Genomic DNA, 24,796 nt, shown 5'->3' on the forward strand with positions numbered 1-24,796 from the left:
TCATTGGAAGGACTGATGTTGAAGCTGAAACTCCAATACTTTGGCCACCTGATGTGAAGAGCTGACTCATTTGAAAAGACCCCAATGCTGGGAAAGATTGAGGGCAGGAGGAGAAGGGGATGACAGAGGATGAGATGGTTGGATGGTGTCACCGACTTGATGGACATGGGTTTAGGTGGACTCCAGGAGTTGGTGATGGACAGGGAGGCCTGGCGTGCTGCGGTTCATGGTGTTGCAAAGAGTCGGACATGACTGAGCAACTGAACTGAACTGAAAGTGACAAAAGTATATATAACATGACTTAAAACTCTTATTTATTAAGAATTTAAATTGTGATCATAAATTGAAGCAATGTTTAATTCTTGGGTACAATTAGGAAGAAAACATACTAAATTTAGTGTTTGCCCTAGTACTGGGTCTCTTAGTCATAAATTTTCATACCCTAATAATTTAATGTGTGTACATGCTCAGTCACTCAGTTGTATCTGACTCTTTGTGACCCCATGGACTGTAGCCCGCCAGGCTCATCTGTCCATGGGATTTTTCACACAAGAATACTGATGTGGGTTGCCATTTCCTTCTCCAGGGGATCTTCTTGACTCAGAGATCAAACCCATGTCTCCTGTATCTCTTGCATAGGCAGGCAGATATTTTTACCACTGAGCCACCTGGGAATCTCTTATTTTATATATAGTAGTATATATATGTCAGTCCCAGTCTCCCAATTTATCCCTTCCCTCCCCTATCCCTTGGTAACTATAAATTTGTTTTCTACATCTGTGACTCTATCTCTATTTTGTGGATAAGTTTGTTTGTACCCTTTCTGATTCATCATATGACAGACACCATATATTTGTCTGTGTCTGACTTACTTCACTCAGTTGATAATCCATAGGTCCATCCATGTTGCTGCAGATGGCATTATTTTGTTCTTTTTTATGACTGCATTAATGCTGCTGCTACTGCTGCTTCAGTCATGTCTGACTGTGTGACCCCATAGACGGCAGCCCACCAGGCTCCCCCGTCCCTGGGATTCTCCAGGCAAGAACACTGGAGTGGGTTGCTGTTTCCTTCTCCAATGCATGAAAGTGAAAAGGGAAAGTGAAGATGCTCAGTCGTGTCCGACTCTTAGTGACCCCATGGACTGCAGCCTACTAGGCTCCTCCATCCATAGGATTTTCCAGGCAAGAGGACTGGAGTGGGGTGCCATTGCTTTCTCCAACTGTATTAATGACTTGACTTTAAATGGGATTGACATGATTAGATAAGAACTGTGGGGAAACAGCTAATTTCTCACAATAATCAACAGAAAATGTTACCTGACTGACAGGTTTTAACGGAGAATTGACTTTTGCTCTGGTGACTGAAAAAATTTCAAGGACCACTTGGGAAACAGGAGTGAAATTCTTCATATGAAGAGCAATACTTTAGTGAAGGATGTTTTCCTTCACTTTAGCTAACCATTAAAATATAAGCCCACCAAACTCTGAAGTTGCTGATGTCCTTATTAAGATCATATTGTTAGTCAAAGATCTTTTCAGAGTATTTTGAAAAATCTAGTTCTGTTTGTTTTTTTTCTTTTTTCTTTTGCTTATCTAGACAGTATTTGTGGTGCTCAGATAGTCACATCAAAGAGCTATGACTTAAAGCCAAGACACTCAGAAGACCCTTGGTAATACAAGCTCTCACAAAAGTGACCAAAAGAGGATATAATTTTGATGCCTGGTTCATCCATGTTTCCCTCAGCAAATGGGACATGGGCTTTTTTTTTTCCTGGAGTCAGTTTATTGAGTATCCATGAGGTGCCAGGGACTGTGTTCCAAGCTGAGGCTATGCATAAAAATATGTCCTGACCCTCAGTGAGCCTTATTTCAGCACCAGCAATGGAGAAACACTGTCAACAGAATATCAGACATATGCATTACAGCTGGTTTCCAGTGGTTGGGTTGCAACATGAATTATTTATTTTCATTTTCTCTGCTGGAAGTCTGCAGACTTGTGTCACATGAGTGTCACCTATTTGCCCCACTGAGCATTACATGCTAAAAGAGAGTAATCAAGAGCAAAATGCTGGGGTCAGTTTACTGGCATTAAATTGATGCTCACCCTAGCCCTCCCTCCTGGGCACTGAGCCCATGCTCAGAGTGGGTCACAGCAGTGCATCCATGCAGCTGTTTGTAAGGTGATCTGGCTCTAGAGGACCACAAGGAGAGAGGGCTGAGGACATGATCTAGGGATGCAGTGAAGCCTAGAGGCCAATAATGTGGTGGCAATGGGGACCCCAGGGATCACAGCAGAGACACTCGCCTGGGAGGTAGCTGTAAAACACTGAAAGCTCTACTGGAACAAAATACATCAAAATCAAAGAATGACAGCCAGGAGGCCAAGGAACGAACTCCTGGATGCAGAAGTGGTTGTACTTCCTTCCACTCATACAATCAACAGTAGAACAATCACTCTCAGGAGGGTCATCTCCAAGTTCAATGGACAATAAGAATGCTATATATATATAAAATACTTGTAATCCTTTAGTATATATATAGAGTATATATATAAAATACTTGTAATACTTTAGTGTATATATATATAATATATATACTTATAATACTTTAGTATATATATACTTGTAATACTTTAATGTATATATATATATACTAAAAATATATTAAATATATATTATAAGTAAGTACATATACACATATCTAATAAAAACATATTATTTATAAAAGTAAATACACACATATATGTGTATCCCACCAGGATCCTCAGTCCATGGATTTCTCCAGGCAAAAATTCTGGAGTGGGTTACCATGCCCTCCTCCAAGGGATCTTCCAGGGATGGAACCTGGATTTCCTGCATGGGCAGGCAGATTCTTTACCATCTGAGCTCCCAGGGAAGCCCAAGAATATATCTGTTTATTAATATATGTGTGGATATGGGTATATGTACACTTGTATGTATGGAAGTACAGATATACTCACCTATCTGAAGTCGAATAAACAGTTTGTATGTATTTTCCAGAGACAGTCTTCTGATATCCATCCTTTGGTGATTTGCTAGAAACAAGCACATATAGGCATGTGAGAACTGGGCTATTTCCCTAGTGTTGAAGTATTGATATATATTAATACCCCTGTGTAGGCAAGGAAGAGCACACACATACACACGCACACACACACACTCACTATTGTTATTCTTTGTGAATAACAAAGCGAGTTATATGTTATATGTCAGGACAATGTACCAACTCTTTTTTTTTTTACCCTGGAGAAGTATTGATATGCAAGTTACCTCCAAGGTGACGTAAGTCAACATATCCACCAAAGTAAAGAATGGGGCAAGGATATCATAAGCACAAGTGTAAGCAGGAAAAGTAGTTATCGTTTTTCATAAAATTTGTACTTGCACCTCCTGTATTTTTACTAAAAGAAAGGTCTCTGTTGTTCTAACATAAAGAATACACACAAAGCGTGACTATACTCAGTGCAAGCAAATATAGACAGACATCATTCACATAGAGAAATACTCTTGAACTTTTAGGGGAAACTTTGGAAGCTTTTATTTTTACATGAAAACATCCAAAAATTGTTTGGAATAAATCAAAAAATATTTTAACTTTCGAAAGTCCTCTTTGTTCCCTTTCCGCTCCAGTTCATGAATGTCATTCGCTCCTGGAGACAAATGAAGAGTGCACTGCACTAACCGGCTGGCTGCCTGTAATTGCCTCCCCAGTATGTACACTGCCCAGGAACGTATGAGGACCAGAAGCAATGTGTTCCTATTATTTCATACAGTGAGGGGTAACTCCACATGCCTCACCTGGGATTTTTTAATGAGAAATTTCTCTCTCCCTCCAAACAACCTGCAGGCAGTTGCTGTCAGAAAGAGAAACTGCTTTATGGAACACAGAGCCCACGGTGCTAAGAGAGTTTGTGCATATTGATGCATGACACATAAACAGTCATTCCCATTTTATGGATCAGAAAATTGAGACAGGAAATTGAAGTCAAGTGGCTTTGCTGAGGCCACATGGTCAGTAAATGACAAACTCAGATTTGATTCTAAATCACTGTTGATTTTAGGGAGAGTTGGATTAAGCAGGAAAATCAAGGTTGAGGTTGCATTTCACAAGGAAATTTATTCTTGGGTTTGAAAAATCCTTTTGAGGGGGAAGGCTGCTCAAATCCTGATACACCTTGAATTTATGGAGGCTCCACACCCACCCCGTACACTGCTCTCTGGTCTCTTTGAACTGGGTGATGATCAACACGTATACAACCTATAGTTTATCCATATTTGGATGCCCCACTGTTACCCTGTGCCACAATTAGGCTAATTCTTTTTTATAGACTCCTGAAAAACTGAATAACTTGTGAATCCCTAATCTTGGTGGACATTTTCCTTGACATCCATCACATCAGGCAGCAGAGTTTCTGGGCCTGAGCATGTTTACTAAAAAGTTATACCCCTTGTTTCAGATTAGATGTGAGCAATAGAAACACTTAATTAAAGTGTGACTCCAAATTAGCACAGGAATACTTGTGTGATTTTATAAGGTTCATTATGGGCATGTATGTTTATTTGACTACTTTTAAATAACAATCCTATGATGTATACATGTGTTATATTAAAATATTATTTAGTCTGTCCTATGACTTTGTATGATTATTTGACAACTACTAAAAAATATGACTTCCCTGTAGCTCAGATGGTAAAGAATCTGCCTGCAACACAGGAGACCTGGGTTCGATCCCTGAATTGGGAAGATCCCCTGGAGAAGGGAATGGTGACCCACTCCAGTATTCTTGCCTGGAGAATCCTGTGGATAGAGGACCCTGGTAGGCTACAGTCTGTGGGGTTGCAAAGTATTGGATACAACTGAGCGACTAACACTACTACTAATACTAATGGAAAGATTATAAAGAATTATTAATATATATCTAGAACTCAGTATTCTTTTAAATGGTCTGTTATTTGAAAAAAATAAGCATACCTTAAAAAATGACATTTCTTCTTAAACACAGATTATTTCACAATTATAAAATACATAAAGCAAAATACTTCAAATAAATTTCCAGTACCTATTCTCCATGTACGTCCTTGTGTACACAACTGTATCCTTTGATCCTGCATGCCTGGTTTCAGCATTGGAGCTGCAATACAAACCATTTGACTTTATGTTTAAAGTTTGTTTATAGGATAATCATATTAACAAGGCAATTATCCAATCCAATGAAAAAATAATGCTCATATATGCCTTCTAAACTATAACCTTTGAAATATAAATGTTAAATTGGTATTAATCCATTTCTGAAAAATTTATTTATGTTTCCCATTTTGTCTTCACTTCTACTGTCTTGGCCTATTTCCAGAATACTACTATGAAAACTGGTCACTCAGCAAGTCTATTGTAGACCATGATGATTACTTTGAATATTTGTGTACTATGTTTTAGTGTCTATTACCCTAATGTGTCATTCATACTTCCAAACCATTGCTTTCCCCACAAATCTCAGGCAAAAAGTGGACCTTAATTAACCAACATGATAACACATGATTTAGTGAAACCTTTAAATCTACCTAAGGAAGTCAATCAGAGAAGGCAATGGCACCCCACTCCAGTACTCTTGCCTGGAAAATCCCATGGACGGAAGAGCCTGGTAGGCTGCAGTCTATGGGGTCGCTCAGAGTCAGACACGACTAAGCGACTTCACTTTCCCTTTTCACTTTTATGCATTGGAGAAGGAAATGGCAACCCACTCCAGTGTTCTTGCCTGGAGAATCCCAGGGACGGGGGAGCCTGGTGGGCTGCCGTCTCAGGGGTCGCACAGAGTCAGACACGACTGAAGCGACTTAGCAGCAGCAGCAAGGAAGTCAATTCAATGTCACAATCATGTTTTTTAAAAAAATTACAGACTTTTAAGGAAAAATCACATCTACACTTATTCATAATTGACAACTTACAAATGACCAAGATGTTTACTCAACACCTTTGTATAAGCCTATAAAGCCACTGGTTAAAATTTTAAATTTCTGCATTTCAAACAAATATCATATATTAACACATATATATAGAATTTAGAAAGATGATACTGATGAACTTATTTGTAGGGAAGCACTGGAAACACAGACATAGAGAACAGACTTATAGACATGGGCAAGGGGGGAGGAAGGAGAGGGTAGGATGAATGGAGAGAGTAGCATGGAAACATACGACTAACATATATAAAATAGATGTCCAACGGGAATTTGCTGTATGACTCAGGAAACTTAAACTGGGGCTCTGTAACAACCTAGAGGGGTGCAATGGGGAGGGAGATGGGAGGGAGGCTCAGGAGGGAGGGGACATATGTGTACCTATGGCTGATTCATGTTGATGCATGGCAGAAACAAACACAATATAGTAAAGCGTTATCCTTCAATTAAAAATTAAATCTAAAATAAGAAAGTTTTATTGGAATACAAAAAAATGCATAAAAACAACAGCAGCAAAATTAAAAACAATTTCTGTATTTCAAAGGAAGGATCAGGTTGCATGTGGATGTTTTCTTAAAAAAAAAAAAAAAAAAAAAAAACACAGGAGAAAAAAAAAAGCCAGAAGGAGAATGGTCCTGTCATTTATTCCATAACTGACCACGGTACCTGAGCATCTTCCTGGCTTCATAAGAATAGGCAGCTGTTCTAGAGGACGGGCTGATTAAAGTCTCAGTAGATCCAGTGACCTGGCCATCTTGCCTGAGAAAGCAAATGCAAATATTTGGCACTTAAAATCAAGGCCACTTAGAGGATTTTTGTTTTATTAAAATTCTGTTCAAATAACATTTTTGTAAACATATAGTAAAGCTGTTTCTGTTTGCCTGGTTTCTGCACATATACATAGACAGAATACATGTACTATTTTACTCCTCCATAGACACAACTGTCTTACCATTATGAATAATCTATAGGCACGTGTCACATTAGCTAACAGTAGGACAGAATACTTTTTTAACCAAGGGCAGGAACCATATGAAACTGGTTGCAGTAACATTCTCACAGCACCAATGCCATTTTTGAAAGTTTTTCATGTACAACATATCTGGGAGTTTATCTATTTAATGAAAATTATCTGGGGGTTGCTTTGAGAAATTCCAGTTTCCATTTTAACAGAAAAGCAGTACTTTGAAGATCGCTAAAGAACTTTGACCTAGATTTCTGCTAATCTAAAAATGTCACTATGTTCAACAAAGTGTAGGCATATTTGCTTTTTCCTATGAAACAGTGGAAAATTAACGTAGGCATAGTGGAAGCTTTAGCTCTTTTTCTTTCCTCATGTTAGAAAACTCTGACAGAGGCAAGACATAAAAATCAAGAGGAGTATTTAGATCTCAATCATGATTTATCATTCTTGACTGGTCTGTTCCTTCCATTTCCAGGTAGCTTTTAAAGAGAAAAACAATTGTTTACATATTATCATCTCTGGCATGTGGAAAACCATCTTCTAGTTTTAAGACAGATGTTTCAAAAGACACTTGGCAATGAGAAAGTAGCATGAATATTATCAGAAGATTCTCAAATGTGATCATTAGGATATGTCATTTTGGAACAATAGACCTAACTAGGAACTATTTGGAAATATTCAGATCATATAGCAAATAATACAAAACCCAATTTCAGCAAATAGTTTCAAAGGACGAAGGTTGTCAATGAGTGTGAAATGTGTTTGTACAGCCCTCAGAAAGGTAAAATCATTTACAAACATTACCAGTTTGTGAAACCTGTAATAGGAATGGGAAATACTTTGCAAACAGTTCTGATAAGGATCGAACTGTGTCCTGCCAAGAATTCTTATATTAAAGCCCTATACCCCAGTGTGATGTGGAGACAGGGCCTATAAAAAGGAAATAAAGGTTAGGTGAAATCATAAGGGTGGGGCTTTAATCCCACAGGACAGGGTGTCCTTATAAGAAGAGGAAGAGGTACTAGAGCTTGCTCTCTCTCTCTCTGTGGACACACAGAGGAAAGGCCATGTGAGGACATAGACACAGTCATATGCAAACCAAGGAGAGAGTTCTCATCAGAAACCAATCCTGACATTGTTCCTCATGAATTTGATGTTCTTGCTACATCGTGAAAGAATTCAGAGATAGGTAAGTAGATTTATTTAGAGAAAAGCTCACTATACAGACAGAGCGTGGGCCATCGCAGAAGGCAAGAAGAGAGAGGCACAAAACGTGGTGTGGTTAGTTTCTGTGGGCTGGGTAATTTCATAGGCTAGTGAATGGGAAGGTTATTCCAATTATTTGGGGGAAGGGGTGGAGATTTCTAGGAACTGGGCCACTGCCCACTTTTTGACCCTTTATGGCTGGCCTCAGAACTGTCATGACGCTGGTGGGTGTGTCATTTAGCATATGCCCATGTATTACAATGAGCATATAATGAGGCTCAAGGTCTACTGGGAGTTGAGTCTTCAGCCATCTTGGACCTAGATGGTTTTAACCAGTTTTTTCATGTTCTGTGGCCATGTCATTCTTTTTAAGGTTGTACCCCGTGCCCTTCCTCCTGTTTCAACAGTATCTTGATCTAGAATTTTAGTCTCCGAAAGAGTGAGAAAATAAATTCTGTCTTTTAACACCTGGTCTGTGGTATTTTGTTATGGCAGCCTGAGCAGACTAACACAAGTAGCATTTCCTAGTTGTGTTTACAATGAGACTAATAACAATACTTTATAATTGTCAATAAAAATCAGATGTTAGGATGGGGAACACATGTACACCTGTGGAGGATTCATGTTGATGTATGGCAAAACCAATACAATATTGTAAAGTAAACAACAAAAAAAAATCAAATGTTAGAAAATAAATTTGGAATGTGGAACAGCAAATTCTTTCTTGGATTTGTTCCTCTTGTAATCTGGGAGGATAATACACTTTTTAAAAAAAAGAAACCTTTTATTTTGGATAATTTTAAAGGTATAGAATAATTGCAATGATAGTTCAGAGAATTCCAGTATACTCTTCACCCAGCTTCTCTTAAGCTTCTCTTAACATCTCACACAACCACGATCCATTTGTCAAAACTAAATAATTATCATTGGTACAATGTCATTAGCAAAACTACAGACTTATTTCCATTTTACCAGTTTTTTCACTGATGTCCCCTCTCAATTTCAGATCCAAATCAGGATACCGCTGCTGCTGCTGCTGCTGTTGCTGCTAAGTCGCTTCAGTCGTGTCCGACTCTGTGCGACCCCATAGATGGCAGCCCACCAGGCACCCCTGTACCTGGGATTCTCCAGGCAAGAACACTGGAGTGGGTTTCCATTTCCTTCTCCAAGGCATGAAAGTGAAAAGTGAAAGTGAAGTCGTTCAGTCGTGTTCAACTCTTAGCGACCGCATGGACTGAAGCCTACCAGGCTCCTCTGCCCATGGGATTTTCCAGGCAAGAGTACTGGAGTGGGGTGCCATTGCCTCTCCTCAACTTCCACATAATCACCATGTCTTAGGTCTGTGATAGTTGATAAGCCTGGCTTTGTTTTTCATGAGATGGTGATAGATCTTACTAAGGAAATTCTATCTTGATACCAGTAAGTGGTAACACTACTTTTTTAAATTATTTAGAATCATAGAAATAGTTAGAGAAACAATTCTTTGGAAACCAATTAAATAATCTGTAGTGCTTTTAAAAAGGATTACTCTCCAAAATATATAAGCAGTTCATACAGTTCAATATCAGAAAAACAAACAATTCAATCAAAAAGTGGGCAGAAAACTTAAACAGACATTTCTCCAAAGGCATACAAATTTCCAATAAACACAAGAAAAGATGCTCAATATTTCTCATTATTAGGGAAATGCAGATCCAAACCACAATGAGGTATCACCTCACACGATTCAGAATGACCATCATCCAAAAATCTACAAAAATAAACGTTGGAGAAGTTATGGAGAAAAGGGAACCCTCCTGTACTCTCAGTGGGAATGTAAACTGATACAGCCATTATGGAAAACAATATGGAGATTCCTTAAAAAACTAGGGAAAATCTACCATATGACACAACAATCCCACTGCTTGGCATATACCCTGAGAAAACCACAATTTTAAGAGACATGTGTAACCCAGTGTTCATTGCACCAACATTTACAATAGGCAGGACATGGGAGCAACCTAGATGTCCATTGACAGATGAATGTTAAAGAAGATGTGGTACATATACATGATGGAATATTACTCAGCCATGAAAAGGAATGGATTTGAGTCAGTTGTAGTGAGGTAGATGAACCTAGAACCTGTTATACAGACTGAAGTAAGTCAGAAAGAGAAAAACAAGTATTGGAATATATATATGGAATTTAGAAAAATGGTACTGATGAACCTAGTAGAGAACAGAGTTGTGGACACAGTGGGGAAAGGTGAGGGTGGGATGAATTGAGAAAGCGGCATTGACATATATACACTATCATGTGTAAAATAGATAGCTGGTAGGACGTTGCTGTGTAACACAGGGAGCCCAGCCTGGTGCTGTATGATGACCTGGAGGAGAGGGATGGGGGGAGGGGAGGGAGGTTCAAGAGGGAGAGGAGATATATAAAATTATGACTGATTCACCTTGTTGTATGACAGAAACCAACACAACATTGTAAAGCAATTTTCCACCGATTAAAAAACAAGATTAAATTAAAAATGTTACTGGGTCCCACATCAGATATTCTGACTTAATTGGTTTAGTGTAGGGCTTCCCAGGTGGCGCTAGTGGTAAAGAACTCGACTGCCAATGCAGGAGACCTAAGAGACCCAGGTTCAGTCCCTGGGTCAGAAAGATTCCCCTGGAGGAGGGCATGGCAACCTACTCCAGTATTCTTGCCTGGAGAATCCCATAGACAGAGGGGAGCCTCATGGGCTACAGTCCATAGTGTTGCAAAGAGTCAGACACCACTGGGGCAACTTAGCAGGCACATGACTTGAGCACTTGGATTCTTTTAAATCTCTCCAGTGAGTCTCACATGTAAGACAAGGTTGAGAACCACTGCCTTAGAGGCAGTGTGACATTTTATCCAAAAGAGCACTGATTTCTAAAGTGTGATCCCTGATCAGCAGGTGATTCTGATACCATTGCAAAGGAGAACTCTCCACCAAAGTATTCCTCTTAGACGCCTTGAATAATATTCATAAAAAAGAGCTTATGGCTCACAGTGTTTTTTGCTGGATAGCTTTATTATTAAGTTATCCTTCACTGAAATAAATGGCTGAATTGTAACTTAGAATCAATGGTCACAGTTTCAGCTCTAAATTAAATAGCTTCTTAAACTATAAACTAAATATTGTGTTGTAACTTACAAAATTCCAAATGGAATTTCACTTGAGAAAATGTTTTCTGCTGTGGAAGTTTACCTTGAAAATTTAGTTATCTAAAACTTTTATACATAGACATTTGCTATGAGAACATCAAATGGTACTGCTGATTTAAGAAAACTGGTAGTTCCTCAAATGGAGTTACTATAGGATCCAATAATTCCACTCCCTAAGTATATACCCTTCTGAAGTCCATCCTAGAGGAAATCAGTCCTGAATGCTCATTGGAAGGACTGATGTTGAAGCTGAAATTCAAATACTTTGGCCACCTGATGCGAAGAACTGACTCATTTGAAAAGACCCTGATGCTGGGAATGATTGAAGGCGGAAGGAGAAGGGGATGACAGAGGATGAGATGGTTGGATGGTATCACTGACTCAATGGACATGAGTTTGAGTAAACTCCGGGAATTGGTGATGGACAGGGAGGCCTGGCATGCTGCAGTCCATGGGGTCACAAAGAATTGGACGCGATTGAGCGGCTGAATTGAACTGAACTGAAGTATATACCCTACCAAGAGAAATGAAAAAACTCTACACAAAACTTTTATATGAATGCTGATCACAGCATTGTTCATAATAGTGAATTACAATCTGATAGTGGAAACAACACAAAAGCCCATCAGCTGATGAATAGATAAAATTCCGTCTATTCACATCATGGAATATGTGAAATTTGGCAATAAAAAGAAATACTGAGACATGTTACAACATTGGTGAGTTTTGAAAACATTATGCTATGCGAAAAGAGTCACAAAGGACCACATATTTTATGATTTCATTTATATGAAATGTCCAGAATCAGAAATTGAAAAAGACAGAAAGTAGCTTAGTAGTTGTCCAAAGCTAAGGGCTGGGGGAAAATGATAACATGACTGCTAATGGGCATGGAGTTTCTTTCTGAGGTGATGAAAATGTTCTAAAAGTGATAGTGGTGATGGTCTACGAATCTGAATATACTAATAAGATTGCATATATATATTGCATTTATATAATATTGCACTGCATATATTGCAGTGGATATCCAATTACTATACAGAGAAAATACATTCATAAAATAAAACTAGTCTCAGTTTAACAGATTTATTTAGACTTCCATTGTCCTATTTGACTTAACTTTGGCAACCTGACTCCAATTTCTTTTTCTTTTTTTTTTAATAATTTTCATGGGGGTATAGTTGCTTTACAATGTGTGTTAGTTTCCACTGTACAGCAAAGTGAATCCACTGTACATGTACATATTTCCCTCTTTTTCAGATTTCCTTCCCATTTAGGTCACCACAGAGCACGGAGTACAGTTCCCTGAGCTATATAGTGTGAGGGTGCTTAATCACTCAGTCATATCCGACTCTTTGCAACCCCGTGGACTGTAGCCCACCAGGTTCCTCTGTCCAGGGGTACTCCAGGCAAGAATACTGGAGTGGGTTGCCACTTCCTTCTCCACTGCTATACTGTGGGTTCTCATTAGTCATCTGTTTCACACATAGTAGTGTATATGGAACAACAGACTGGTTCCCAATTGGGAAAGGAGTATGTCAAGGCTGTGTATCATCACCCTGCTTATTTAACTTATATGCAGAGTACATCATGAGAAATGCTGGACTGGGTGAAGCACAAGCTAGAAACAAGATTGCCGGGAGAAATATCAATAACCTCAGATATGCAGATAACACCACACTTATGGCAGAAAGTGAAGAACTAAAAAGCCTCTTGATGAAAGTGAAAGAGGAGGAGAGTGAAAAAGTTGGCTTAAAACTCAACATTCAGAAAACTAAGATCATGTTATCTGGCCCCGTCACTTCATGACAAATAGATGGGGAAACAATGGAAACAGTGACAGACGTTATTTTGGGGGGTTTCAAAATCACTGCAGATGGTGACTGCAGCCATGAAATTAAAAGATGTTTGCTCCTTGGAAGAAAAGTTATGACCAATCTAGACAGCATATTAAAAAGCGGAGACATTACTTTACCAACAAAGGCCCCTGTAGTCAAAGCTTTGGTTTTTCCAGTACTCATGTATGGATGTGAGAGTTGGACTATAAAGAAGGCTGAAAGTTTAAAAAATAAAATAAAATAAAAAAAATAAATAAAATCAGTTCAGTTCAAAAAAAAAAAAAGAAGGCTGAGTGACGAAGAATTGATGCTTTTGAACTGTGGTTTTGGAGAAGACTCTTGAGAGTCCCTTGGATGGCAAGGAGATCCAACCAGATCTCCAACCAGATCCATCCTAAAGAAAATCATCCCTGAATATTCATTGGAAGGACTGATGTTGAAGCTGAAACTCCAATACTTTGGCCACTTGATGCGAAGAACTGACTCATTTGAAAAGACCCCAATGCTGGGAATGATTGAAGGTGGGAGGAGAAGGGGACGACAAAGGATGGTTGGATGGCATCACTGACTCAATGGACATGAGTTTGAGTAGGCTCTGGGAGTTGGTGATGGACAGGGAAGCCTGGCATGCTGAAGTTCATGGTGTTGCAAAGAGTCGGACATGACTGAGTGACTGAACTGAACTGAACTGAGTGTATATATGTCAATCCCAATCACTCAATTCATCCCACCTCCCCTTCACCCCTTGGTAATCATATGCTTGTTTGTTCTCTACATCTGTATCTCTGTTTCTGCTCTGCAAATAAGTTCATTTGTATCATTTTTCTAGATTCCACATATAACTGATACACAATATTTGCTTTTCTCTTTCTTTCTTCGCTCTGTGTGACATTCATGTCTCTGCAAATGGCACAGTTCCATTCCTTTTTATGGCTGAGTGGCAACTTGACTTTAAATAGCATAAAATAATTTCCACTGATAAATACCCAAGTCACTGCGAACTTTATAAATCTCTTTTGCATGAAGAACAAAAGTTTACTGAGAGCTTCTGCTGTGCTCAGTTGTTCAGTTGTGTCCAAGTCTTTGTGACCCTATAGACTGTAGCCCACCAAGCTCCTCTTTCCATGGGATTTTCCAAGCAAGAATACTGGAGTCAGTTGCCATGCCCTTCTCCAGGGAATCTTCTCAACCAAGGGACTGAACTCACGTCTCCTGCATTGCAGGCAAGTTCTTTATGCTGAGCCACTAGCAAAGCCAGTTTATTAAGAGCTTACCATTTTGAATTGTTTTATGTGTTAGGATTTACTTCCACAAAACTATCAAGGTTTTGAGTTCTTATAATACTTACAGATTTTAAGTATATAAAAATAAATATTCTTATGGTAACCCAAGAGGATAACAGTGGTGGGGAGCAGAGATAAATTAGGAGTTTGGGATTAACATGAATACTACTATATATGAAATCATAAACAACAAGGACCCACAGTATAGCACAGGGAACTAAACTCAATATATTGTGATAATCTATAAGGGAAAAGAATCTGAAGAAGAATATATTATGTATATATATAACTGAATCCCTTTGTTGTAAACTTGAAACTAACACAACATTGTAAATCAATTAAACTTCAGTGAAAAATAAAATTAAAACAAAGAAGTATTCCATTTCTAGAAATAGAGAACTTGAAACCAGAACACCATTTTAATTTACTAATTTTCTCTACCTGATCAAATCTCTTAATCCCTGATTCTCAGTTTTCTTTCAGTTAAATCTTCACCCATTTTGAGAGTCAAAGTAAACTTTCTATTCTGTAAACAGAATGAAGGGAAATGTTAGTCACTCAGTGTGTTCGACTCTTAGTGACCCCATGGACTGTAGCCTTCCAGGAACTCGGTCCATGGAATTTTCCAGGCAAGAATACTGGAGTAAGTAGCCATTCCCTTCTCCAGCAGATCTTTCTGACCCAGGGGAACCTGGGTATCCTGCATTGCAGACAGATTCTTTACCATGTGAGCCACCAGGGAAGCCTGTAAACAGAATAGATGGACACAAAAATTGGGCCCGGATTTCTTTTCTACTTTTTTTTTTTTTCAAGCAAAAATTTTTATCAGAGTTGTTCTGTCATGGCTGGGGCAGTGCTACATTTTCCATTTAATTTGTAGATAGATCCTGTACAAGACTGTGATAGAACTGAAGAAGGATGAATGATATCTAGACACAGAACTCAGGGATGAGCAAAAGATTCTGTAGCAGTGGTTAAGGCCTCCGGGCATAACTGACTGTGATGATCACAACCCCACTGGGAGAGGGGAGCACTTGTGAATGTACATGCGGTTGTTGGGTTATGTTAGGCAGGAGGCACAGATGAAATTGTAGGAAAGTAAAGCAGACCATGCACACGTTACTGGCAGCCATGGTGTTTTCATCACACACCTCTTCTACACAGATGGCCACAACCCCATCTTCTTGTTGAAGGAGACCAGACAGCCTCAGAAAGCTAGAGGAAGGAGAAGTTATAAGGAAGGAGAAACTGGGAAGTGGCTAAAGTCATTGGTTACCAAACAGCTATAGAGTAGAGAATGAAAGTGTTAGTCACTCAGTCATGTCTGACTCTGTGACCCCAGGGACTATAGCCCGCCAGGCACCTCTGTCCATGAAATTCTCCAGGCAAGAAAACTGGAGGCAGCCATTTCCTTCTGCAGGGGATCTTCCCGACCCAGGCATCAAACCCAGGTCTCCTACATTGCAGGCAGATTCTTTACTGTCTGAGCCACAGGGAAGCCCTGTGGTAGAGAATAAGGACGATGATAAGCAGAGGGAAGAAGAGGAGAAAAATAGGCAGAGGCCAACACTCAGGAATGACGGAGCTACAATATGACAAAGCACTAGGGTTAATGTCTGGGGACTCCTGATGGAATGCCCTCTGGCCAAGGATGAGCAGCCTTCCAGGGAAGGCCTCCGTGAAGCCTGGCCAGCCGAATGTTTCTGCCCTGCAATTTCCATTTCCTCATTAATCTTTCCATGTGCTTCCCAGGTGACGCTAGTGGAAAGAAGTCACCTGCCAATTCAGGATACCTGACACAGGATACCCTGGGCCGGGAAGATTCCCTAGGGAAGTGAATCTCCAGCATTCTTGCCTAGAGAATCCCATGGACAGAGGAGCCTGGCAGGCTGCAGTCCCTGCCCTTGAATTTCCATTTCCTTATTAATCTTTCTAGTAAGACTCTGTTTCATGAACAAGCCCAAATGAAACGGAAACACCTCTCAAAACACGTTCAGGGAAAAGTTCTTTCATGATATTTCATCATTTATGGTCAGTTTTAAAATCTTGATCATTTCCAAATAATATTTGAAAGAGATTGGTTAATTGTAAGCCCAGTACTATTCCCAAAATGGTGGATCCTTTTGACAATGTATCCTCCCTTGTTCTCTCAAAGGCTTGCTTGAGATCACAGAAAGAGAAAGCAGAAGATGATTTAGGGAATGAAGGGGACAGAAAGAAACTATGTGCCTCGCATAGGAAAGAGACTTTAACAGACAGGAAAACCAAACGAACGAAGCAGTGAGCCAGCTCTTCTACTTTTCTGTCCTCTGCATCATACCAACAATATCACTTATTCACATAACAAAAAAAATTTTTTTTAACAGAAAGGCAGCTGCACCTTAGGAAGGTTAAAAACTGAAACCTATTGCTTTGGAGAAGGCAATGGCACCCCACTCCAGTACTCTTGCCTGGAAAATCCCATGGGCGGAGGAGCCTGGTAGGCTGCAGTCCATGGGGTCACTAAGAGTCTGACACGACTGAGAGACTTCACTTTCACTTTTCACTTTCCTGCATTGGAGAAGGAAATGGCAACCCACTCCAGTGTTCTTGCCTGGAGAATCCCAGGGACTGGGGAGCCTGGTGGGCTTCCGTCTATGGGGTCGCACAGAGTTGGACACGACTGAAGTGACTTAGCATAGCATAGCATTGCTTTTAGGGCCCTCCCACATGTGGGGGGAAGAACAGTTAAACATGGAAAACTTTGAAAATTGTTTCCTAATTTAAACAATCTGTAACAACAATGAAGCATAGCTAAGCATCCTAAGTTTCCTTGTAAAAGAAACAAAAAGTGCAACAGTTTCAAAGCCAAGATCCTCTGAGGTGTAAAGAAATTCCAAAATTAGGTCCTGTTTCCTGGCTGTGACAAATTTGTGCATTCTTTTAGCACTAGGTATCCAAGGCAGAGATTCTCAAAGTGCTTTCTGCACCGCTGAAAACCTACCAAGCAACAGTAAGTAAAAATAAATCTTCACACCCCAAGTGCAGAGCACTCGATTTCCATCATGCCTTTTACACTAAGTCATTGAACAGTAGGCCCTTAGTCAGAAATTCTAACAGAATTCAAATTTTGTTACCTTTTTTCAGATCAGCTATTAAGCACCCTGTCGGTGTTGTTTAGTGGCTCAGTTGTTTAGTCGCTCAGTTGTGTCCGACTCTTTGCAATCCTGTGGACTGTAGCCTGCCAGGTTCCTCTGTCCATGGGATTTCTCAGGTGAGATTACTGAATTGGGTTGCCATTTCCTTCTCCAGGGGATCTTCCCAACCCAGGGATCGAACCCAAGTCTCTTGCAGTGGCAGGCAGATTCTTTACCACTGAGCCAAGGAAACCCAAGCACCCTGTACATTTTTTTTTAATTCAGATAGTATTTATATTTAAACATCATAGTACAGTTCAACCTCTCAGAAAATCTTCCAGGGTTACATAATTTATGAAGGTTCATATAGAATTCATAAGAAAAACGTAAATTAAAATAAGTCTTACCTTTCATTCTTATTCTTAGACACATTGTAATTTATGTCCATTAAATTTTCTAGGTTCTGGTCTCTACAGGAAAAAAAAAGCAAATATTTAAATACATATATATGCATATGTGATTTAGTTACCTATAATTTTAAGAAATAAAGCATTAGAATAAAAAATTTTAAACCAGTACATAATTTTAAACATAGTCATTTGTGGTTGTAAAGAATATGGGACACTAAAAATCTGACATTGAGCTATTAGATCTATACAACTCAAGTAGAGGACAAATTATATTATGAGAGAGAACTGAACTAAGTTTTTGGAAGGTTTGAGAAATTCAGTCTGAAAAGAAACAACTGATTGATATCTATCAGTTGTGTGAATACTTACTTCACATCACAAAGGACTAACTTGTGTAATTCCATGTGGATTATCTCATTTAGATCTCACAGAATCTTGCAGGACAGCATACGAGGCTCAGCAACTCTAAGTAAATTTTCCAAGGTCAATTAACTAATTTGTAAGAGTCAAGGCTTGAAGCTGAGCCACCTGCTCATCTGAAATCAAGTCTTTAATATTTAATTAGAGTCTTCATTCCAGATTTTTGCATAACAGAGACATGAGAAGTCAACCCAAAATTTGAATCAACAGTCCACAATGTGGAGGATGAATGGGACAATTAGATTCTTAAATCTTGGGCTACAATGATTTGTCACACTTTCATGAGATACAGTGTTCTCTGGCGTGTTATGTACATATTAGCTGTTTATATATTTTTTCTATAATACTGGTAGTTCTTAATTTTTTCCCATGAGTTTGGAAAAGCCTTGTCACCAACTCTACTGGTTTGCAGGATGGTTTAGGAGTAAGAGTGAGGCCATTTCTTCTCCTACTTTTATGGGCCGGTTAGTCAACCTTCCTAAGTTTCCTTTTGTAAACTAGGATAATATCTAAGTTCATAAGGTTTCAGTGAGAATATATGAGTTAGTGTAATAAAATTTATAGGCACAATGTCTATAGTTGTACCTGAACTGAGTAAGAATGAATAAGTGATAATTAATAGAAGTGTAGTGACACAGCAGTGGGCACTATGGATTCCAAAATGTTGAGGGACTGTATTTTCATTTCTGCTATAACTTTTCACATCTTTAGCATTAATTCCAGTTTTCATAAATCTCCCTTCTCTGGTCCTGAATGGTAGATTTCAAGTAAGGTTCTTTTACATGGAATCAGTGTACAGACTCAAATTGATATTTATAAGGATAAAAAATAATATAGAAGTCTTTGTATTTATGTGGAGTGAGACTTACTACTCTTTTTATATAACATCCAAGCCATCAATAATTGATAAATATGTTAATTGGGCAGCATTCCATAGCTATACTTAAAGCTCACATTTAAAATACTAGCTACATATCTTTGAAAATGTAGAAATTAATTAAATTAATTTTTAATGTGAGTTATAGTAGAAAATATGCCAATTTAATATATGTAAAAAGTAAAGGATTTCACAAGTAGCTTGGAAGTATCAAAATCATTTGATGCTACAGGCTGAATAATGTAAAATTCAAAACTGACTTCTCCAGCATAGCTGCTAGAACTGTGTGAGGAGACCTCCCAGATCTCATCTTTTGAATTTAGAAATAGAGACAGCAGGCTCTTCCTTTGTAACCCTTGATCAGTTCAGTTCAGTCACTCAGTCGTGTCCGACTATTTGCGACCCCATGGACTTCAGGATGCCAGGCTTCCCTGTCCATCACCAGCTCTTGGAGCCTACTCAAGATCATGTCCATCAAGTCGGTGACGCCATCCAACCATCTCATCCTCTGTCGTCCCCTTCTCCTCCCACCTTCAATCTTTCCCAGCATCAGGGTCTTTTCCAATGAGTAGGTTCTTCGCATCAGGTGGCCAAAGTATTGGAGTTTCAGCTTCATCATCAGTCCTTCCAATGAATATGCAGGACTGATTTCCCTTAGGATTGACAGGTTGGATCTCCTTGCAGTCCAAGGGACTCTAAAGAGTTTTCTCCAACACCACAGTTCAAAAGCATCAATTCTTTGGTACTCAGCTTTCAGTCCTTGATGGTCCTTCCTTAATTACTAGAAGCACCTCTTGACCTCAGGACTCACCATACTATTTTAACAGCCAGGGTATTAAATTATCCTCCCCGTTAACATTTGAAAATAATTCTTCACTAAACACTTGTGAATAATGGATTAAAAATTAAGTATTTGACTTAACTTTAAAGGATCATGGTCTTCCATAATCCGGTTTCCCAGCAACATCAAACTGGGATGGTTGGCAGAGGCAAACACTGAGAGAGCACCCAGAAATGTGAATCTTGGGGAAAGAGAATTCTATCCCAGGAAGTGATTCTCCCTCCAAAGCTAACCTTGGATGAACTGAGTGGCATTTTTAAAGGAAGCTGGTGTTTTTCATTATGACTTAGGAATAAAATCACATTACTGTGACTTAACATGGCCTTGCATGCAGTAGCTGCTCCAAAAATACTTATGGCCTTAAATGTATTTAAATTCTCTTTTCTCCTTCTCTGGTGGAAATTTATGGCTACCCTACCCAGCTCTGGGAAAAGACATGAAAAGGACCCCAGGGGAAAGATGTTAGACCCTGAACCTCTAAGATAGCCAGCTCCGCACACATCTAGGTACCGAGTATGCACCAGGGTACATGGTGCAACAAGAGACGGTGACGGACGTTTCACCTCCATTTGCATCAGTCACCCAGAACCTGCCTTACTTCGCCCCTGACTTGCACATATTTTTTTCCTTTTTTTTTTTCACTCAGCTCCCAACCCTGGCTTTGTTTCCTTATTTTGGAACACTTCCTTATGGGGTTGAATATTGCCCTTCCACCAAATTTATATGCTGAAGTCCTAATACCAACATGTCAGAATGTGCCTTTATTTGGAGAAGGGGGTCTTTACAGAGATCCTCAAGTTCAAATGAGGTCATCGGTGTGGGTCCTAATCCAATATGAATGGCATCTTTATTAGAAGAAGGAATTTAGGCTCGGATACACACAGATGGAAGACAACGTGAAAACAAATGGTGAAGACAGCCCTGTACCAGCCAAGAAGGGAGGCCTGGAATAGATCCTTCCATCTGGGCCTTCAGAAAGAACCAACCCTACTGACTTCTTGATCTTAGACTTCTAGACTCCAGAATGATGAGAAAACAAATTTCTGTTTTAACCCACTCAGACTATGGTTCTAGTTATGGCAGTCCTAGTGAACAAATACAGATTCACTTCTGCCCTCACGACAGACACTATTATGTATAGTTCCTGAGCCTGATGCCAGCTACCCTTACCTGCTTGGCACTTTCCACTCCCAGTTGCTGCAGATACTGCATCTTTGATCTGTCTATACTTTCATTCCCCAACCCCACCCTCAGGACCCAATCTTTTGGATCCTAGCTATGGTGAAGGAGGGCAGAAGTGGATTTAGACCTAAGCAAGGAAGAGACACCTTCCTTGGGAAGAAGGAAGAAGCTCACAAATCCAACCACTCCAGGTAGATAATTCAAAATTGGAACCTGTACTTGCCTTCAAAGAAGCACACTCCCAAAGGGAAATAATTGTGAATCATCAAATAAACCATGTTATTAGGGTTATAGAAATTTTGCTGTTTTTATTAAACGGTGCCACATATTAAGTTTGCTAGAGTGGGCTATAAGATTTTATTCTGAATCCTCTATACTAATATTTAAAGCAAAATTAAAAGTTCCAGGTTATGAAAAGTACAAAATGTGGATTTTCTCTGGCTGTTCACCCTGACTGGTGTCATCAGCTAGATTTGGAGATACAATAAAAAGAAGTTCAGATTGCCCATAAACTTACCAAGCTGAAGAATGTGAAAATAAATGTTCATTTTTTAATTAAGACCACATCTATCACGTCATGTCTTTTACACCGTGATAGAAGATGAAAAGCTGTGAGTCAAAGTGTGAAAAATAGATTTTTTATAGAAGCCCAGCCAAATGCTGCAGGGTCAAACAAAGGCTTGATTCCAAACCCTTTCTGTGGCGGTTCGATGGAAGGATGACCTGGCAATTTTGTAATTTTATGAGCAGTCAGAATCAACTTTAAGAAAAACCACCAATTCTCTGTGGATCCAGCAAGAAGTGCTATAAAGAAATTTTGTTAACCATAGTAACTAAAAATGTTTTTCTTTATGTAGATTTCAAAATGTTTAGGAAGAAATATGAGTTATCTGTTATGTAGAGTCATAGCATACATTTGGAATATAGGTATTTATCTGTTATAATCATGCAATTTATTTTCCACAGCCCCATTAAGGAATATAACACTTCTTAACAAAGCCGATTAAGCCAAAAAAAAAAAAAAAAGAGAGAGAGATTTCAGGGACCAAGTTATCATTATGTCTCATATAATACAGGTTTTCATAAGATATGCTCTACGTGAAAGTTAACAGATCACTCCCAACTGCTCTTCCTCTCTTATGAGGCGGTGGGAGGTGTTTATTAAAAGCGGCAATATGTTTCTCTCTCTACAGCTTACTTAAATTGTTTTTGCATAGTATCAAACACATTTGCAAAATTAAAAGCCTCCATATAAAAAATTCACTATGGTACTTCTTTTATGCCAAGAACTAAATCTTAGGCTTTAAGCTTTAGTTCAAAAGGAATATTTATCTCTCTGAAAGAAGTGTAGGACACAGTGAGATAACTGCTGTAGTTCTTCAACTCTATTGACTTCTCAAAATGGGCCCAGCATTACATATTTTTATAATTAGCTTTAATGAGGGAATCTTAAAAGATTTTGTATTAAAGAAATTAACAGGTCCATAGAGAAAATGATCAACTTAGATATTTTAAATATAAGATATGATCAAGAATTTCAGTGGCTCTAATTCACTCTGGTTTATTGAGATTGTGGCTCAAAATAGAGTCATTGGTTTAAGCAAGGAAGCCAGTCATAGGATATCAGATCCCTCCAGTCTGGTTTTACTCCTGAGGGCTCAGAGTGTTAGAGTTATGAGGCACTATAGGTTTTATCTAGCTAGGTGATCACAGGTCTTCATTTATTTTGAGATTTAGCACGTAACTCAGAGAATATTTATTAAGCACCTAATGTGTGCCACACATTGTGCTATGCACTGTAGATAAAGAAGTGAACAAGACAGACCAAATATTTGCTCTTAAAAACCCAGTAGTTGAAGACAGATTATTAAATAATAATTCCCTGTAAGAGGCAAACATTCTGCAGAACAGAATAAGAGCTTGAGAACATCTAGAAGAACCTGAAGCAGAAGTGATGGGTCAGGGCGGGCTTCTCAGAGCCTGAGTAAAAGACATCTAAGCTCACACTTGAAGTATAAATAGCAGTTATCCATGCAAGAATGATGGTGGAGGAGCAAGGTATGAGCAGGTCAGAGAGTGAGTGGCTGGACTTTGCTTGTGGGTGGGGCCTAGCAGGGAATGGGGGTGGAAAACCTGTGGAGGCAACATCATGCTAGGCTTTGGAAATCAGGTTAAGGGGTACACGTTATCCAGTGGCAATGAGAAGACACCAAAGGATTTCATCAGAGGAAGGACAGGACCAGATTTATGTTTTAGGAAGATCACTCGACAGTGTGGCAGATGGACTGAAGGGCAGAAGGTATCACTGACAGCAGGTGGACTAGTCAGGAGACCTCACAGTAAGCTGGGCTATAGTAGCAAGTGGGGATGATGAAGTGTCTCAGTTCCTGAGATAATTAGGAGAAGCATTCAAGCTGACCTATTGATTCCGGGGAATGAAGCAACAGAAAGGGTCAAGGTGGCCTCCCACCTCCAGCTTTCTGTCTTGAGCAGAAATGTGAGAAAGACGCAATAGGGAGATAGGAAAGAATTCTTGTCTTGTTGAAATACTAGCAAGACATGTCTCTGCAAATAGGAAACTCTTTATAACGAAGGAAGTATAATACTACAAGAGCTTCCCAGGTGGCGCTAGCGGTAAAGAACTTGCCTGCCAACGCAGGAGACATAAGAGACGTGGGTTCGATCCCTGGGTCGGGAAGATCCCCTGGAGGAGGACATGGCAACCCACTCCAGTATTCTTGCCTGAAAACTCCCATGGACAGAGGAGCCTGGCAGGCTACCTTCATAGGGCCAGAAAGAGTCAGACATGACTGAAGCCACTTAGCACGCACACAATGCGTAATTCTACAAATAGTTCAGAATATTTTTTTTTACTTTAGATGAATGATGCCCTTCTAACAGTAAAGACCTGTATCACTGGATGTGTTTCAACCTTCATATGGGAGCAGCTGCTTATAGGCTACAGATAATTTAGAAATATTTATCTTTCTTTACTGTTGGTTCATGAAAATGTGAAACTCACTGCTAAAAGTCACATGGTTTTTCCCTGAGTAAATGAAAATTCTGTGCACATCTGCATTTGTTCACATTGTTGGGCTCCTAGAAGAGCTCAGGGACACCTGCTCACATTCTGATTGATGACTGAAGCTTATTCCGCCCCTAACTGTGAATTAAATATACAGCTGCTGGAAATGTCAGCAAAGTCACACAAAAGCAACTCTGATTCACTGCTGTTATACTATTAAATAATCAGTGCTCCTGTCACACTGAATTGGATGTAAAAGTGCTTTGTGGCTATTATTTCTACTGGGAGGCATGTTAAAATGCCCCCTCTCTTTACCCATTAAAATCAATGGGCCACATAGATACACTGTAGATACAGGTGACTAAACACATTGAATGAACTCCCTTTTTTCAAATAGGCAGCTCAGTCTTTCCTGTTTATTCTACGATGATTCTTGAATATCCTGGCTGATTATCATCAAATCAGCACCCCCACTC

At 39.3% G+C, this 24,796-nt stretch overlaps 1 protein-coding gene across 19 annotated transcripts in view; it reads right to left on the bottom strand.

The window, feature by feature from the left end:
- Positions 1 to 24,796, bottom strand: part of SCEL (sciellin) — a 124,918-nt gene that overhangs the window by 8,455 nt on the left and 91,667 nt on the right. For 16 of the 19 annotated variants that reach the window (XM_044927200.2, XM_044927205.2, XM_044927202.2 and 13 more), the window contains 4 exons: positions 17,973 to 18,035; positions 6,644 to 6,736; positions 5,083 to 5,154; positions 2,983 to 3,057 (listed from right to left, as the gene is read on the bottom strand). In XM_044927200.2, the coding sequence (XP_044783135.2) occupies positions 2,983 to 3,057; positions 5,083 to 5,154; positions 6,644 to 6,736; positions 17,973 to 18,035 (303 nt within the window). The remainder of the gene's footprint in view (positions 1 to 2,982; positions 3,058 to 5,082; positions 5,155 to 6,643; positions 6,737 to 17,972; positions 18,036 to 24,796) is intronic. The other 3 variants (XM_044927207.2, XM_025262726.3, XM_044927204.2) reach the window with 2 other exon arrangements.

The sequence above is a fragment of the Bubalus bubalis genome, chromosome 13 (assembly GCF_019923935.1).
Source record: "Bubalus bubalis isolate 160015118507 breed Murrah chromosome 13, NDDB_SH_1, whole genome shotgun sequence".
NCBI classification, from domain to species: domain Eukaryota; kingdom Metazoa; phylum Chordata; class Mammalia; order Artiodactyla; family Bovidae; genus Bubalus; species Bubalus bubalis.